This window comes from Fulmarus glacialis, unplaced genomic scaffold, assembly GCF_000690835.1.
Source record: "Fulmarus glacialis isolate BGI_N327 unplaced genomic scaffold, ASM69083v1 scaffold15235, whole genome shotgun sequence".
NCBI lineage: Eukaryota > Metazoa > Chordata > Aves > Procellariiformes > Procellariidae > Fulmarus > Fulmarus glacialis.
This window is the reverse complement of record NW_009211289.1, coordinates 53,396-70,361: the sequence shown is the minus strand read 5'-3', so window position 1 is coordinate 70,361 and position 16,966 is coordinate 53,396. Positions and strand designations below refer to the sequence as shown.

The following is a 16,966-nucleotide window of genomic DNA, read 5'->3' as shown; positions in this document are numbered from 1 at the left end:
GGCGGCCGCTCGGATCGACGGAGCAGGAGCTCTCCGAAGCGGTCTTCTAGGTCAGGCCAAGGCAGACCATGCGCGGTTTTGGCTGTTTGAATGATCACAGTAGACCCACGTCAGGAACAGTGTTTCTTGGGCGTGTTTCAATCCATTAAAGCAAGGGGCTTTCTCGGGACTCCCCATTTTTGGAGCACGTTTCAAGCTGCAGAGGGAAGACCATGGCGTTGCAGGGCAGGATTGGGACTTCTCTTGGTTAATAGTGCCAAACCTATGCACCAGAGAAAGCCAGCACCTGCTTGAGAGCGAACATGGGGAACCATCAAAGGGACTGGCTCCAAATTTGGCCACGGTGGGGATGGTGACAAGTAAATCACTGCTCTGTGAAGTGGGCAGATGCGCGATAGGTCATTTACCTGCAAGGAGTCCTTGCAGAGTGCCAGCGCTGAGCTTAGGGCCTGGAATAATGTCCGTCTTTTCCGTTTGGGCTGAGTTTTATCTTTTGACATTGTCTGATTGGCAGGTTGCTCCATTCCTGTTCCCCAGGTAGTGCCCCTCCACTTAGCCAGGGCTAGTTCTGCTCCAGTACCTGCTGGAAGGAGCAGAAATGCAAATGTGAGTATAACGAAGGATGGAAGCCTTCCTCACACTAACTCTTCTGTGCAAAGCTTCCAGGAGCTTGTCTTTCTCCTGTTCTGCATTTTCAACCTGGTTTTTCTTCCTTGGAAGCATGCCCTGCCTTCCCCTCCCTATTCCTACCCCCTGGAGCCAGGGAGGACACACCTTTCTCTGCCGCCTCATCCTTGGCTACTGCTGCGTGCTTTTGTCAGCTTTCCTGCCACCGCCTTCTGCACGGTGCCAGGCTCTAGGGAGAGACCTTGGGGTAATTGCAATTAATCTCATGCTCGCTGCAACATTCTTTGCTGCTGTGGCTTTTTTTTGGCAATACACTGCAATCCTAAATGGCAGTTTTCTGTATTATAATCCGGGTGTGGCTGGCTTGTGCTTGGATACTATGGAACTTGATGCCAACAGTTTGCTTGGGAGAATGGTGTTCATTGTGTTGGTGCTAAACTAACGTTGCAGCTTGATGACAGCAATGCCAGAAATGCCTACTTAAAAATTTTAGTGAGGTAGACAGGCACTGAGAGCACTCTAGAGCATTGCATGAGAAACGCTAGGATGCCAGTATTAAATTCCAGCGTGGGAGAACATTGATTTCTTCAGTTGCTGGCTGGCAGCACGCTGCTGCTGCTGCTGCTGCTTGTGAATTTATGCATTTTTGTTCAGTGCTGGCTGATTTCACCTTGGGAAACAAGGTTCAGTCTTCCAGTCCGTGTGACCCTGCTCTGAGGTCCCCTCAGATGAAAAGCACTCCATACGTAAAGATGGTCTTCAGTCATGAGGGTGCTACTTGGCATGATGGTAGAGTCTACCTCTGGCCAGAATAATTCAGGAGATCAAGCAGGAGGACAGTTAGGTGATGTTAGGAGTACTCTGAAAGTCTGCGGGGAGAAGGTAAACACCTTTCCCCAGAGACCGTGTTCCCTTCGTGTTGGAAAGTGACGGCAGTTGTGAAACAGTGGTTGAGAGCTCTGGTAGGATTTCAGCTCGTTTTTATTTGGAAGGGAGTTTCTCAAGAGGGAATCTTCTCTTTTCCTCCCAGGGATCATTCCTCATTGGGCACACAACCTTCTCACTTTGGCTAATAGGATTAGAAAAAACCCACAGACAGATTTCCTGCAGGTCACAGCCAGTGAAGTGAAGTTTGCAGATATTACACTGTATCTTTGTCACCCTCCCTTCTTTTCCAATCCTAGCCATATTAATTTATTCAGTGCTGGTTTCCAGAGACAAAATTAATTGGGCCAAGACAGCAGCTTTTTCCTGTAATTGCTTGTGTAGAAAAGGCTTGTTGAGTATCTTCTCATGTAAATCATTGCCCAGCAGTCTGAAATCAACCCGCGCTCTTGTGGCCGCTAATAAGAGAGATTTGAAATGTGGCTCTCTTAGCACAAACTCTGCGTGAAATGTAACATACTTGAGTGTACTACATTACACCCAGTAATACACAGCATATGCTGGCATTTTACTTGGGTGCCTGTTTCTTTCCCAACACACTTGACAGAGCCCTGTTCCCCCGGCCTGCATTTGTGCCAAGGAAGCCACAGCTTCTTGGTATGTGAAGTTGAAGCAGAGGCAGGGAAGGACTTATATTTTCAGCTCAGAGGCAGTGAAAACACACTTTGGATCAAGATTATCCAGCGTACGGCTGAATGCCCTCAAAACACATTTGAATCGGCATGTTACTGTTTCATTCAGTTCCCCATAGAGATCAAGGCCCTGTAGGCAACACCTGGTATGTGCCTGGGTATAGACCAGACTCAGCTGTTGTGTTCTGTTCTGTCTTTTAATCGGTTTAGCTAGACTGCTGTAAGAGCTTTTGTGGTCTTAATTTGTTTCACTGGTATCAAAGTGTTGACTGAGGGAAGGTAAACTGCCGTAAGCTATTTCTGAATCAGAAGCAGTTCAAATTCTGGCAGAAGTACAACTGCCTCATCCATTTTCAAATAGATTAGCGTGAGGATGCCAAAGAACATGTACGTGTGTGTTGGTATTTCTCATAGTGCAAGAGGCCTTGCTCCAAAGACTACCTCAGCTGGGAGTACAGACCATGGAAAGGGAATGGAGGGAGACTGACTTCACTCCTGTCACCTCTTAGCTGACTGCAGAAGCTAGGAAGCTCTTGAGTCTGGTGCCTGCTGGACTGTTGTGTCCTTGCAAGATGATGAGGTGATCTGCCACCTGAAACAGTATATATGGGAGAGATTCCCCTTCCTCCACATCATGGCAGTGCCTTTGGAATTTGTTTCCCATGCGCGCATTCCCTTCTCTAGCAACGTCATAGTTGTGGCTTTCAGCGCTCGAGGGCCTCTGAAACAGACCGGTGAGTCGAGCTGGCCTGCCTCACCCACAGCTTTTGGCTGGCCTGTTGGCGAGTGGAGACGAGGAGCAGGGCTGGGTTGCCTTTTGGAAGGACTCTTCAAAAGACATGCCAGATGAAAGAAAAGCCATTTAAGAACGGATCGAAATTCTGACTGTACCAGTTCAGGAAAGCTTCTGGAAAAACACCTTTCGTTCACTTTAGTTTTAACCTCAGAACCCAGAGAACTTGTATCTCCTTAAGAGAGTTCTGTTCAGAAAAACAGAAATCCTCAGATAACCCCTACAGAATAAGAGGCAGTTAGGCTGCATTTGATGAGAGAGAATAGTGCCTTGTGTCACCCACATAAACCACATTTCTGCCAAGTGCTTCGTGGGTAGCTTTTGTGAAATCTCCGCTCAGGGCAATGGGATGTAAATTCAAAGTTGGCCTTACTTTCAGAGGGTTGGATCAGATCACCTTCACGGATCCCTTCTAACCTAACCTGTTGTAGGATTCTGTGATGGGGTAATGGGTAGTTTTGGTTTGGGCTGGGCTGGTTTTTTTTTGTTAGGGGTTTTTTTTTTGGGGGGGGAAGCTTCTTTTGTAGAAAGTTTTACAAAAGAAGCTTTGTTGCCCAGGTTTTAAGGCTGGAAAAGCTGAGGCTCCTGAGAAATGCCCATGTCCCACAAGGCACTAGGAAGGCAAGCTGCAAGCTGTAGTACAATGCACCTGTGGCTCCCCAGACAGTTCTGAACATGGGATGATGCAGCCCTCTGGAGAGGACGTCTCTCTGTCCCATTCAGCATGGCTTTGGCATGCATTTATGAGTGCAAGATAACATCCCATGCGTCTGCACCAGAAAAGATGCTTATTATCCTTTGAGCTGGGCAGTAAAGCTGTGCTACCCCCGCTGTAACTTTTATCCCATGCCTGACTCATTAAAATGACATCAGGTTTCTCACTAGAAACTGTCAGGCTTCATCACTGTGTGCAGAGATAGGTTTCCACTTCTTCCCCCTGTGTTTGACATCCTGCTTGGAGGGTGGTGGCTGACTTACTTCCTTGGGTCAACGCAAGATCTCTGAGCTCTTGTATTATTGTAGATGGCAGGTTTGGAACTGGTCCAAATTAGGTCAAGAAATCTCCTCTTGTGGCAACCTAGTGTCCTTTGTGAAAGGACCACATTGCAGCTCAGCTCCTGGTGGACAAGGAGGCATGTTCCAAACAGTCTAATGGGCATCTCTGCTGGTGCTATCAGCAGGGGGAGTGCAGCGGTGCTGACACCAAGCAGTGCTTCCTCTCACTTTTATCCACTCTATTCAGCATGAAGGGGAAGCTTTGTCTCACTACTGCTGTTCCTTCCACCAGCAGAACTGTTTGCAATGATAGTGCAATCCAACATAAAGAACAAGTTTAAACTTGCAGGGAAGTTGAGGCACAGCTTTACTTCTCTTTGATGAACAGAATGGTCATATGGATGAGATATTCTTTTAGCCTGCTGCAGTGCTTTAGCTCTCGAGCAAGAACTTGCCAGGTATCTCCAGCGACGTCTGCTCTGTTGAAAGCAATGGTTGCTAAAGTCAGGGCCATCAGTACTAGCCAACTGGCACAGCTGGTGTAAACAATTCCATTTCTACTGTGTACATTCAACTCTCCTCCTCTGCCCCACTCAAAAGAAATCTCTAATGCAAAGCACTCCTCTGCATCTACGATACTGCTCATACAGGATGGCAAGAGGAGAGAGATGTTGTTTATTGTCCTACTGAAGATGCTAAATATACAGGCTTTGTGAGAGACATGCAGGATTTATTTTTGCCTCCTGATTCCCTGCAGTGAGCAAGCATCTCGGGCATTAACACTCCAGTGAATTGGCTTCCTGCACACTAGAGGTGGCAGTTTCAGTCATCAGAGCCCTGCTAAAGGTTATGCTCTCAGTAGCACATGTGTTCACTCCAGTCCTGCACCATCAAGTGATGTCTGAAGCGTTCTCCATCACATGTGGCTATGCAGCAGGTGTTACACTGCAAGGAGCAAAAGACTTTGAAGTCTGGAGAAACTACAGAGAAGGTGGTCCAATAGTAACCGATAAATAGAACAAAGCCCACGCGTCTTTGGCAGTAGCAGGCCACAGGCAGCCACTGCATGGCAGTTCTGCTGGAATCAATCAGGAGTCTCGGACGTCACAAAAATAGGTCACATTTCAAACTGGGACACTGAACACAGACTTCCAGGGCACACAGAAATGGAGCAGATCCACTGCTTACCTAGCCCCATTTGACTGATGATGCCATGTTTGTATAGCGCTTAAAGCATGCCAAACAAACACCCAGTCAGTCAGCAAACCCTACCTGGTCAGTTGGGGTGAAGAAGGAATTATTGGAGAGGGAGTGAGGCAGAGCTGTGGAATAGCTTCTGCAGAGCAATGCTGCCTAGCTGAGCCAAGTGCATCAGGTGGAAACTCTCGTCTCCAAACAGCACTGCCTACATCTTGGCACACAGGTCAATATAGGATATACCCCGCCCAGGTGACTGCATTTTGTATCCCTCTACATACATCTCTAAACATTGCCTCTTTATGCATGGGCCTGCCCTCCTCTGCTGGCCTTCCCTACTTTTGGGCTCACAGTTAGCAAAAGAGCAGCTGAAGGCAGCACTGCATTGTGCCCTTCTGATCAGCTTGGGAGTATGAATTCGTTGAGGAAGGAGTTGAGAAAATTGGCTTTAGATTCAGTTTGTAAGGCCTTTGGGTTTTAAAGAAAAAGGAAAAATTAATGGTTTGGGGAAGCAACTCATCCCTTCCATCCTTTAGTATAGGTCAATGGTTTTTTGGAGTCTTTTCCAAAGATGCTTGGGCCTGGAAGGAAAGGGGGTGAGAAATGTTTTGAAAGAGGAGAGACAAAGAAGTCAGAGGAAAACAATGCTGAGACATTTACTTTCTACAAATTCAATCCTAGCAGTGGTCTTAGCATGGTAGTTATGTACATAATTAGGGTGGTATGATGGCATTGGGAATAGAAGCTACTTACAAAGCAAAAAGTTGTATATTAAAGCAGGTAAGTCAAGAGTGCAAGTTGTGCTCAGATAGCTATCAGGCCTATTAAAGTCTAGAAGCTCTGCTAGGTGCTAAATAAATCAAGGAGAGTCACTTGACATTTGCTAGCTGGAAGAGGAGGGTTCCCCTTTAAAGAAGGGCTTCATATCCACATCCTTATATAAGACTTGAGTGATGGTACTGTGCATCTGAGCTCTCCCTGGAAATACTAACACTGAACTGCTTGTCTGTAGCACGAAGCTTTGGAGATTACCTATGCAAAATGAGAAAACGATCTAAATTTAAAATTGTCCTCAGCACCATGGAAAGTAATTTTGCAGCATTCTCGCCCCCCCTTACCTTACCACATCAAAATCTGCAGAGATTGGCTCTATTAATTTAAGCTTAAACACAGGACCTGAGTCTTCTTAGAAATGGTTACTGGTAAGGGAAGAAATAAGCTTTTCTCAAAGTGATGTAGGCCAGTAGCTTTCTTCAGTGCATGTTTCAGGATGCCTTCCAGATCAGAAGGATGGTTCAAATGTGGCAGACCTTTCAGACACAGACTTACTGAGGACTCCTGAGTTACCTACTAAAAGCTTCAAGAGCTGGATGAAGACATGGCAGACAGAGGCAAAGGACAGCAACTGATGTGACTTCTCAGTAGTGGAGTTCTTTCTGTAGCTCGCTAGCCCATTGAAAACCTCCAGGGAGGACCATGCAGCCTTTTCCAGCATTCCAGGTAGCTGTTTATGTTTCAGATAAGGGCTGATCTCATGAATGATGTGCTGCAGAGGAGAGTCAGGCGGCCCCTTTTCTAGGATGCACCAGTCCTTGGAGTAGGGCTTGGGATCTGCTCAGCAGCAGGAGGTGATGTCCAGGGAGCTGTAACAACCTTGCTGGTGCTTCCCACTGGGAGGAAAAAACAAAACAGAAAAAAAAAAAAAGAGCCAAGTAGGATGTCTTAAAGGTGCTGCTTCTCAGTGCTGATGACGTGTCACTTTTTTAAAAATCCAAACCAAGCTAAGTGACCCAGCCCTTTACCTCCTGGCATGGGAAAAAATAATTGAGATAGAGTAACAACTCAGCACTGCTCTGCCACAAGTACCATCTTGCCCGAAGATGAATTATCTTTTTCCTCCACTGTTTAGCAACAGTCCCAGGTACAGTTGATAGATTTAGGTGGGTTTGTCTAGGTCTCATCTTTTGCTCCTTGCTGCTAAAATTATATGTAACCCGTGTATCAGAAGCTCAGCTGACCTCCAGGACCTCCTGGGTCAGACACTGCTGTTTGTCTTAACCTGCAGTCCACTCACGAGCAAGTCCACTCACGAGCAGCATCAGGTCACAAAGCAGGAAAAGAAGCTGGGGATGCTGCAGCTATGGCTTACGCCGCTGGATGTGCCCGAGAAGCCTGTCTCGAAGGCTTATGCCCTAGATGAGGGCTGAGGGCCAGGCTTTTAGGCTCGTTAAAACAGCCAGGGCATGTAGCGGGAAGGGTAAACTTTTCTGGTGGATGCAACCTTTATGTTCCTTTTGCAGGCATTGCTTTGCTGTATTTGCACCTGTATGATGTGTATGGAGACCCAGCCTACCTTCAGGTGGCCCACGAGTATGTGAAGAAGAGCCTAAGCTGTCTGACAAGACGATCCATCACTTTTCTGTGCGGAGATGCCGGGCCCCTGGCAGTGGCTGCTGTCGTCTACCACAAACTGCAGAACCAGAAGCAGTCAGAAGACTGCATCACTCGGTAAAATGCTTGGTTATGTCTTTGACCTAATGTTCCTCTTGCTCACAGAGCTGGTCTGGGCTTGTACCGGGTACTCTCCGCCAAGCCTGAATACATTTTGTTGCAGTCTTACGTGAGAGATAATCCAGTAACGTCGCAAGGCAGATCAAACTTGTTCTGCCCTGGGGAAAGAGCTAGCTTAAGGACAAACAGGCTTGTCTCGCAGTCTGCAGAGCAAGGATATTGTTCAGCTGGTATCAGATGGTTCAGCCATCTTAAAAATAATTCCAATAAACACAGGAAGAAAAAAATGCCAAAATTAAAAAAAAATCCAGAAGGTGAGGTTTGGTATTTTTTCAGAACCTTAAATTTAGCTTTATAGCCATTTTGATGAAAAGGAGAAATGTGGCAGGATTATTAGATTAATTTTGTTACTCACTTCCACTTTCTGTTTGTTAGTTGACTTTGACTTAAACCTAGGATTGACAGAATCCCTTTCAACTGCTGAATGCAGCTGGTTATGATTCATTTATTTCTATTTCCTGCCTTTCCTCAACTGTTGCCAAATGTATTTTTGTTGGGTACTTAAGAAAAGGACAAACAAGCAGTCCTACAGTCAAAGCAGCACGTGGTAGAGGAAGGAAAAAAGTTAAGGAGATGCAGTTGCAAGCTTTTCTTGCTTAAGGGAGATCAGTTTTGAGAAGGTGAGAAACAGCCCTGTAAAGAGTTTCCATTTACACATGGTCAGCACAAAAAAAAGACAAAACCCCTGACGCTTCAGAACAACACTGAGTGCCCTTAAACAGCCGTAAGTGATGCATAATATCAAAAAAGCCATGGGTGGGAATCAGAGGTGCCTGTATGGTTTGGACACCATGTTCCCACTCCCTTAACTAAGAATAGCTTCTGGTTTATGTGGATACGGTCAGTCAGAGGACAGAACTCTCTTCTTTATTCTTGAAATAATCTGTGGTTTAGGTTTTGCTTAATACTGTGCCAAAGTGGTGAATCTCACCATGATTAATATATTTGCTAACAAAAAGGGAACTAATCTGTCAAATGGTACTGGCCAGTTGTCATCAATGCATAAGCCCCAAGTTGTGAAAAATTCGTGTTTTCTTGCTGTAGCTCTCCCCTCCCCGTATCCCTCCTGTACTGCCTACAGTTTTGTAGCAGAATGGAAACTCATGATTAATTCTGCACTGCCATCTAATGGCATAATAAAGGCAGAGCCTTGGAAATCAGTTTTTTCATATATCTGAGAGGAGGAAAAATGTGGCTTTCTCGAAGGAACAGTTATGCTGTCCTTACCCTGCCACCAATTCCCAAAGCAGTTACCCTGACCATGCTACCTTTAAAAAGAGAGTATTTCTTTGAGAAATAGCCTCCTTAATCAAAACTCTTAAGTGGGTTTTGGGTATGCTGTTTAGTTACGGAACAGTTGCTAAGTTGTACAGTGCAAATGCATAGAAAGTGCACTTCTATTACAGCTGCGGAGAAGGAGGGCCTCTCTCCATTTTGTTCTCTGTCTTTTAAAGCACCTCATCTTTACAGAGCCCAAGGAGAGGATCCATCAGCCAGGTTTTACCTGCAGTGTAAGAGACAGAAGCTTGCTTTTTCTTAGCTCCTTGGTCTTACCTAAATGAGTTCACGACCAACAAATGTGCTTTTATGCTCCAGAGAGACTAACATTTCAGGGCAGGCCATTTTCCAAGAGCCTGTGAAAATCTGAGCAGTGTTCCAGGAGTCCCCTTTTCCCTGCCATCTCCCACCAATTCAGAAGGTCAAAGGTTTGGTTTTAGAGCCAGTGGCATACAAAAATCCCATCTTGTTCTACAGCTGCTTCGCCTTCCCTCTGTCCAGAAACTACTGATTTTTGACAGTTGAGGTAATAGGCTGATATCTGAGCAGGAGTGGCTCTTCCTTTCAGGGACCTTGATTTACCCTCTCGCACCTGAGAAATGCATTCTGCTTGCAGTCAGTCCAGTAGCATCCCCAGGCATCTCTTGCTGCAGGCATACCATGCAGCCCTGCCCCACATGTTGAAAACAACAGAAACCGCTGGCAGGCTTCCTCCCCTGATTATCCTGGCTGGGAAAGCAGCTAGAGGTAGAAGTAGTAATGCATAAGGAGCAAGAATAGTAGCTCCAGCTGCTCCAGATTTCCCCACGAAAAGAAGATTTCACATCCAGACCTCAGAAAATCCCTGCTGTGGGTATTACTGTTTATCCACCCATCCGTTCCTTCTATTGCACCCACCATTTTCCTGACATCTCAGAGCTGAACAACATCACCAGCCAGCATCTCTTCTGGCCAGCCTGCTGCTGGGCAGAGTCCGTCTGTCAAAACACTGTTTTCTGCCTTGGAAAACCTCCTCTTCATCTGCCTTCCTTGGACTTGGGGACAGGGGACATGAGGAGGCAGCAGGGCTTTCCTTTCAGCCCATGCAGCTCAGAGAGGGACCCCTGCTTACTCCTAGCCTTGGATGTAAAGTCTGTCTCTTGGGTTTAATCTGTGAGAAATCTGCCCCATGGAGCAAGGCATATCTCAAGTGGTACATGAGGAGATGGGGCCAATCCACCTTGAGACACTACTCTTTCCTTTCTCTTTCAATATCCCTGCTCACTTTGAGTCCAGTGCCAAGGGAAAGTTTCCTGCCATGGGGAGTCACAGCCCAGCATCCTCTCTCTGCTTCGAGATACTCTGGACATCTGGTTGCTTCTTTCCTTTGCAACACATCGTTCTGCCCAGGAGCAAAGGCTGCCAAGGCACCTTTTCTGCTCCTCGTGCTGCTGTGACAGGGAAGCTCTGTGCACACACAGCTCTCCTGGCTGGTTTCTTAGCCCTCTTTCTGTCGCAGCCACAGCAGGAAGCAGCTGAGGATACAGCCGTGAAGCCACTTATGCTGGTATTTTAAAAGGGATGGCATTTTTCAGATTGCTGTCTTCAGGGGTGAACAGAAAAACAAAGCCAAAACGAGTCATATCCCTGCCTGCCGCTCTGACAGGGAAGGACATCCAGCCTTGTTGGAAATGTGATGAGAGGCAAGACAAAGGAAAAATTGCATCGAGAGTGAATTGGGCTATAGAGCATCAGTGTGAAGAGCTGCCAGTCTCTGTTAGCACTACAGGAATGTCACCAACTTTGCAACATGATAATAGAAAAATGGCAAAGAAAATACCTGACTCCAGCAGACCTCTCGCTCTGCACTTGTGGGCTAAAGCCTGGTGCCAGCCGGGCAGTCCTCAGTGTGGGATTGCACCACAGACAGCCCACAGCACTCACACTCTGCTGAGCTGTCCTCACTGCTGCTCAACCCTCCCTAGAAGAGATTTCTTACATGTGCCGCAGAGGCTTGATGTTAAACAACATTTCCAGCTGCTTCTCCCCACCTCTTACCTAGATTTTTAGCTCATGGAGGCACCTCTTTTTCCACTGGCAGTGTAGCCCTGGCCACTTGCAGGCATGGAGGGAAAGGGGCTTTTCTTTCAGGACTTCTGAGCATAAGGGGTGAGATTTTTACATATACCATTAGCACTAGTTTGACTTTCTAGCATTCCTTGAGCAGCCAAATTAAACACATAACAGTTTTGTTTGAAAATAGTTATTTTTGGCAGAGGGTCTGGCTTGCCAACGGCATCACAGGGAGGTAGTGGTGGGCAGCCTTTCCTGAGCAGTCAGCAACTTTATGCTGACCATTTCCTATAGCCCAGGTTTCCCCACAAGTAGCTTTCCCAGAGCTGGTGCTCTAAAAAACAAGCACATAGTACAACTGCATTGTAAAGAGCTGAGCAGACTAAAGCAATAACCCAAGGGAAAAAACAGGGGAAAGAGGGATTCTGCACCTTGCATAGCTGAAAGGCTGAGACTCGGAGACTGGCCTGACATTTCCCAGGGTGCGGGCAGCATGAAAGAACAAACCATGTTTTTGAGCTCCAGTCTCGCTGCTTGGTTACATGGCTTTGAGTGTCCTCTAATCTCCCCCATGTGAATTTTTCTTTGTAGTTTGCTCCATCTGCACAAGCTTGACCCACGAGTGCCAGATGAACTGCTGTATGGACGCATGGGCTATCTCTATGCGCTGGTATTTGTGAACAAGCACTTCAGAAAGGAAAAGATCCCTCAAAGTCACATTCAGCAGGTACTGTGGCTTCTGCTGATTTGTTAGCTGTCTCTTTCCATGCAGCTCATCTTTGGGCAGGTAAAAATCAATGCTAGATCTAGAGAACTCTGGCAACAAGGGAGGAACCACATCACGGTATCTCTGCTGCTCTTCTTCCAAAGGGACAAAGCACCACACACCCTCCCACCATCCATATAAATCCATAGGCAGTACTGAATTGGCATACATTTTACTCCCTCACCCACACTCTTCCCTCTGCTTGGGCAGAAAAAACAACTCTCTTGTTCTGTGCCAGGATACTCACTGTGCTACGTCCAAGACGGCAGCATTTCCCTCACCTGCATCTGTTCCCATCCACAGGTCTGTGAAGCCGTTGTAGCCTCGGGAGAGAGCTTGGCCAAAAGGAGGAACTTCACAGCAAAGAGCCCACTGATGTATGAGTGGTACCAGGAGTACTATGTAGGGGCAGCCCATGGTTTGGCTGGGATTTACTACTATCTCATGCAGGTAAGAGGCACTGGAGGGGAGGGGCCTTTAGCAGCTGTTTCACGTTTCTTTGAACAAGGAGGAGCATTTGAATTGCCTCTTGGTGATATCAAACTGGGCAAGATCCTTTGTCCTGATGGACTGACTCCTGGTTTTGATCACACATCCCTACTTCTAAAGGTTTTCTCTAAATCTGTGAGATTGACTTTCCCACCTCCATCGGCGATCGGTAGGGAAACGTGGCCTGCATTATACCAGCAGTTTCACATAATGAAGCCCTGTAGGTCAGCTGGGTCTGAGCTTCCCCCTCTTGTGTTAATTGCTTATAAAGTATTCCCATTTGTTTGTATCTGTGGGTTTCCTGCATTTTTTGAGGTGGGTACTTGGAGCAATCTTGGATTATTACAGAATGAGAATCTCTGTAAGAAAAGCATGGTGAAAGAGATTGTGTTTGTAGTAGGAAAGTGGGAAATGCCTTTATTATTAGACACAGTCCTTACAGCAGGTGGAAAAAAAGCCACCAGGTTTCAAATATTTAAGTTTTCCTTCAGCAGCCTCAAAGTTCAAGCCCATATACAGGATAAGTGGAGTTCCTGTGAATATAACCCAGTTATGTGACTCAGAGAGGAAGGGGTAGCTGGTGTTTTTTAAGCAGAAGAAGATTTAGCAAGAGGAGGATGCAAAGTGATTATTGCCCAGGAGTACAGAATGGCTGGGGAGACAGCGGTGTGCTGAGAGCCCAAATTTGCATCGAGTCCCTGAGCTTGTTCCCAGGCTGGCGTTTTAAAGAATTCTAAGTGTAAGTCTCCCACAAAATACTGCATGGGCTTCAGGCTTCTCTGCCGTACGAAGTACAAGGAGCCTGGATCAGCCAAGCATGATGTACAAAAAGCCTTGGGGGAAGCAAACAAGGAAAATATGGAGAGAAGAACATTGGACTTTTATCTCTAATGGTTTTACAGCACAAGTATTGATTTTTAATTTTCAAGTTATCAACCTGGGAACAGTGTGATCCTTAGATGAGAGTGCTCGTTGCAGTCTGCCGTGGGAAGTCAGAACTGCACGCATTTCATGTGGGGCAGTGTCACTGGAAGAGGACACTGAAGCCACTCCCTTGCTTCTGTCTGAGGTCAGCAGTGAAGTCACCCCCTTGCAATTACCCAGAAACATCTGTGAAAATGCAGCATCAGAGCCCACCAGCTGGGCTGGCCCAGCAGCTCAGAGCTGAGATGCTCTAGGTGCTAGGAATCATTCCTGGCATTCATCCTTAACACTGTTTTTATACAGTTTATCTCTTTACTCCAGCTCTGGGTACCTGAAACTATTCCTACTCATCTTCAGGAAAAGAAGCAGCAAGCCTTCTTGCTTAGAGGGCCAGGTGGCACGCTAGGAGCAGCCTTTGTTTCTGGGGATGCAAGGGTATGACTGGAAATGAGTCCCTGCCGAAGGGCAGAGCAGCCTGAGGCCAAGTGGGTATTTGTGATGTGTGAAATGACCAAAGAAATTACTTGATTTACAAGGAGCAAGAGGGAACGCAGAGCAGCCTGAGGCCAAGTGGGTATTTGTGATGTGTGAAATGACCAAAGAAATTACTTAATTTACAAGGAGCAAGAGGGAACATGGCCATAGTTGGCTTTGTTTCTGCCTTTCAGGCAGATCTTGAGCCTCTTAGGGAGAGACAAAAGGGTAATTCTCCCCGATTTAACGCTTTCTCTCTCTCAGCCTGGCCTTGGAGTGAGCCAAGTAAAACTGCACAACACAGTCAAACCCAGCGTGGACTACGTCTGCCAGCTCAAGTTCCCATCTGGCAACTACCCGCCATGCATCGATGACAACAGAGACCTACTTGTCCACTGGTGCCACGGGGCACCAGGTGTTGTCTACATGCTTCTCCAGGCCTACAAGGTACCAGAAATCCCCTTTGGGGACCCCTAAATGTGGAACTCATCATGGAGAAGACTCTGTTGAGACACACCCCCCCACCCCCGCCTGAGACTAGGATGGCTTGTTACAACGAAATTGCCCACAGGGACCACTGACCGAAACAGAAATTAGTCTTTTAACAAATTATTTCTGAAAATACTCATCAGCTGTGTGGGGTGTCCTGTTGCAGGTGACTGATGGTGACAAGTAGTTGCGTGTGAAGTAATGGTCATACAGCCCTATTCATCATATCAAAAACATCCTCCTTTAAAGCAGACAGCAAAGTCACAGCATTAAAACTTCAGTAGGAGAGAAACTAATTAACCCAAGCCTCCCCACTCACACAGGGAGATGCTCTTTGTGTGGAGGAAATTGCTTTGGCAAGAGGGAATATTTCTTCTCTCTGCAGGTCTTTGGGGAACAGCAGTACCTAAATGATGCCCTGCAGTGTGCAGAAGTGATCTGGCAGCACGGGTTACTGAAGAAAGGCTATGGGCTGTGCCACGGGACAGCTGGCAATGCTTACGGCTTCCTAGCACTGTACAACCTCACTCAGAATGCGAAATACCTGTACAGGGCCTGCAAGGTAAGAGCCTGTGTAAGGAAGGGAGAGGGGATTATTCACTTCTGCCTTTTAACGTCACCATCTTTGCCTTTGAAACCTAATTTCTAGTGTGGCAGAGATGCAGCTAGATCTGACCAGCTCCACCAGAATAGTCCCTCAGCAGCACAATCACTGTCTGACAGCCTGTACAGAAGGAATATCCTGCAGAAGCCTTGCTCTGCAGGGGATAATGTGAGGATGAGGGTGGTGCTTTTTTTTTAAGATCCACCTTTAACAAAATTTGAACACTTTTTGTTCCTCTTTTCTCAGTTTGCAGAGTGGTGTTTAAGCTATGGTCAACATGGCTGCCGGACTCCAGACACGCCATTCTCTCTCTTTGAAGGTAACCTCCATCTCTATGCTTGTGTTTTGCTCCTGGATCTGAGCCAGTCCAGCACCAAGGAAAACTGAATACACGCTCCACTGAAGTCTTTGCAAAACTCAGTGTAGAGGATGGGAAGGAAATTGTATTCGCTGGTTTTACCCTTTCCCAGAAGCAGTCGTCTTGTAGCACAGGCTAATGTCTTAGCTGGAGCATCTTGTCCTCTTGGGCCTCCCACACAGATTCTGCACGCAGGTCTCAAAGGGAATTCTTTAATGGGGTACAGGCCAAAGTCTACCTTAGGGTAATTTGTAGCCTGGCTTCTCAGACAGTCTCTTTTCTGTGCATTTTTAAGGATTAAAGTCCTTCATGGGCTTTCCAGTTCCATTCCAGGGGTGAGGGAGGAACAAACGGGGCTGCTTTTGTAGGCCTTGTTGGCTCCTATGGCACTTTGTGGCTCCTGCTAAAAGCTCCCCTGCTTTTGTAGGCCTTGTTGGCTCCTATGGCACTTTGTGGCTCCTGCTAACGGCTCCCCCAAAATCTGCCATCAGCAGGTATTGCTGAAGGAGCCGGTTCCTCAGCTAATGTAAATCTCCCTAGCTTTGCTGCAGGCCAAGGAACAAGGACAGTTACATCAGTGAGAACCTGAGGCAGCAATATCACAGGGTCCAAAGTTTTGCACAGATAATCAGAGTGTTAAACCTGTGGACAGGTAAAGCAGAAGGGAGGGAGCTGGAGGGGGGGAAGACCCATCATGTTTTCCCAGATGCTTTTCAACATTTGATTAACTTCAAAATGCTTTCCCCACTGAAGTACCTAAGCTGCTTGGGAAACCTGGGTTCAGACCTTGGAAATTATTTAGGTCCTTCTGAAAATGTTTTCCTTTCTTCTGTCTTCATGACTTATTCACCCCCTTGATAATTGATAAAATGGGTGCCCAAAGGGAATCTCTCTGAAGCACACTGTGTTTTCTTTTCCTCAGGAATGGCTGGAACAATTTACTTTCTTGCTGACCTGCTGGTACCAACCAAGGCCAAGTTCCCTGCATTTGAACTCTAAATCTGAGCTTGGCAGTTTCCTGCCTGAATCCTTCCGCACTTGGAAAAGCAGTTCGAAGCTGCTTTCTCCTTCTTCCAAACTCGTTGTTCACCTAACTGAACATAAATCCATCCTCCTGAGGGCATGCTGAGTTCTCTAATATTTCTAGTCATCTCATTGCATTGTTTCAGTTTAAAAGACAGAATGCAAATTTTGCTGGTGTCTCTTAAAAACGCACAGCTGCAGGTGGGAGCAGGGAGAAAATGTACAGTATTTTGTTGGCTATAGAGGTTTTTGTTATTTTCTGTATCCTATTTCCTGGGAGAAAGTTTTCTATGGAATGTAACTTTGGCCATTTAATTTTTTTTTTTTTGTGCTGATAAACAGTTGCAGGAATTTAATTGCCTTTGGAAAACAAAAGATGAAAAACAAACTCTTGCCCTGCAAGTTGGTTTTAAGTCTTTTCTTTCTGAGCACCCAGGGAGTAGGCAGTTCAGTAGCTGGGCTGCTCCACGTGAATCAAACGTGATGGACTGTGGAGTCTTTATATATGTTTTTTTAATGTCAGATTGCAAGTGGCACAGCTGGAACTGACATGCCAAAGCCTTGTCCTGAATTTCCACCTGTCTCCTTTGAAGGCAAAGGCTATGTATAGCTCTCTTGTGCATTTTTCCAGTGACAAATAATCCACTAGCTTTTATGCTTATTTGCCATCTTACGCTAAACCTTGCAAAAGTCCCTTGATCATCTAATGGAAAACTCCAATCTAAAAGTGAGCTAAGCATGCTTGCTG

At 46.4% G+C, this 16,966-nt stretch overlaps 1 protein-coding gene across 1 annotated transcript in view; it reads left to right on the top strand.

Moving 5' to 3' along the window:
* Nucleotides 1–16,616, top strand: part of LANCL1 (LanC lantibiotic synthetase component C-like 1 (bacterial)) — a 16,781-nt gene extending 165 nt beyond the window's left edge. Inside the window, exons 2-8 of the mRNA XM_009577495.1 lie at nt 7,491–7,698; nt 11,683–11,818; nt 12,161–12,307; nt 14,009–14,191; nt 14,619–14,795; nt 15,084–15,156; nt 16,118–16,616. Of these exons, the coding sequence (XP_009575790.1) occupies nt 7,491–7,698; nt 11,683–11,818; nt 12,161–12,307; nt 14,009–14,191; nt 14,619–14,795; nt 15,084–15,156; nt 16,118–16,194 (1,001 nt within the window). The 3' untranslated portion in view covers nt 16,195–16,616. The remainder of the gene's footprint in view (nt 1–7,490; nt 7,699–11,682; nt 11,819–12,160; nt 12,308–14,008; nt 14,192–14,618; nt 14,796–15,083; nt 15,157–16,117) is intronic.
* Nucleotides 16,617–16,966: the final 350 nt, after the last annotated feature.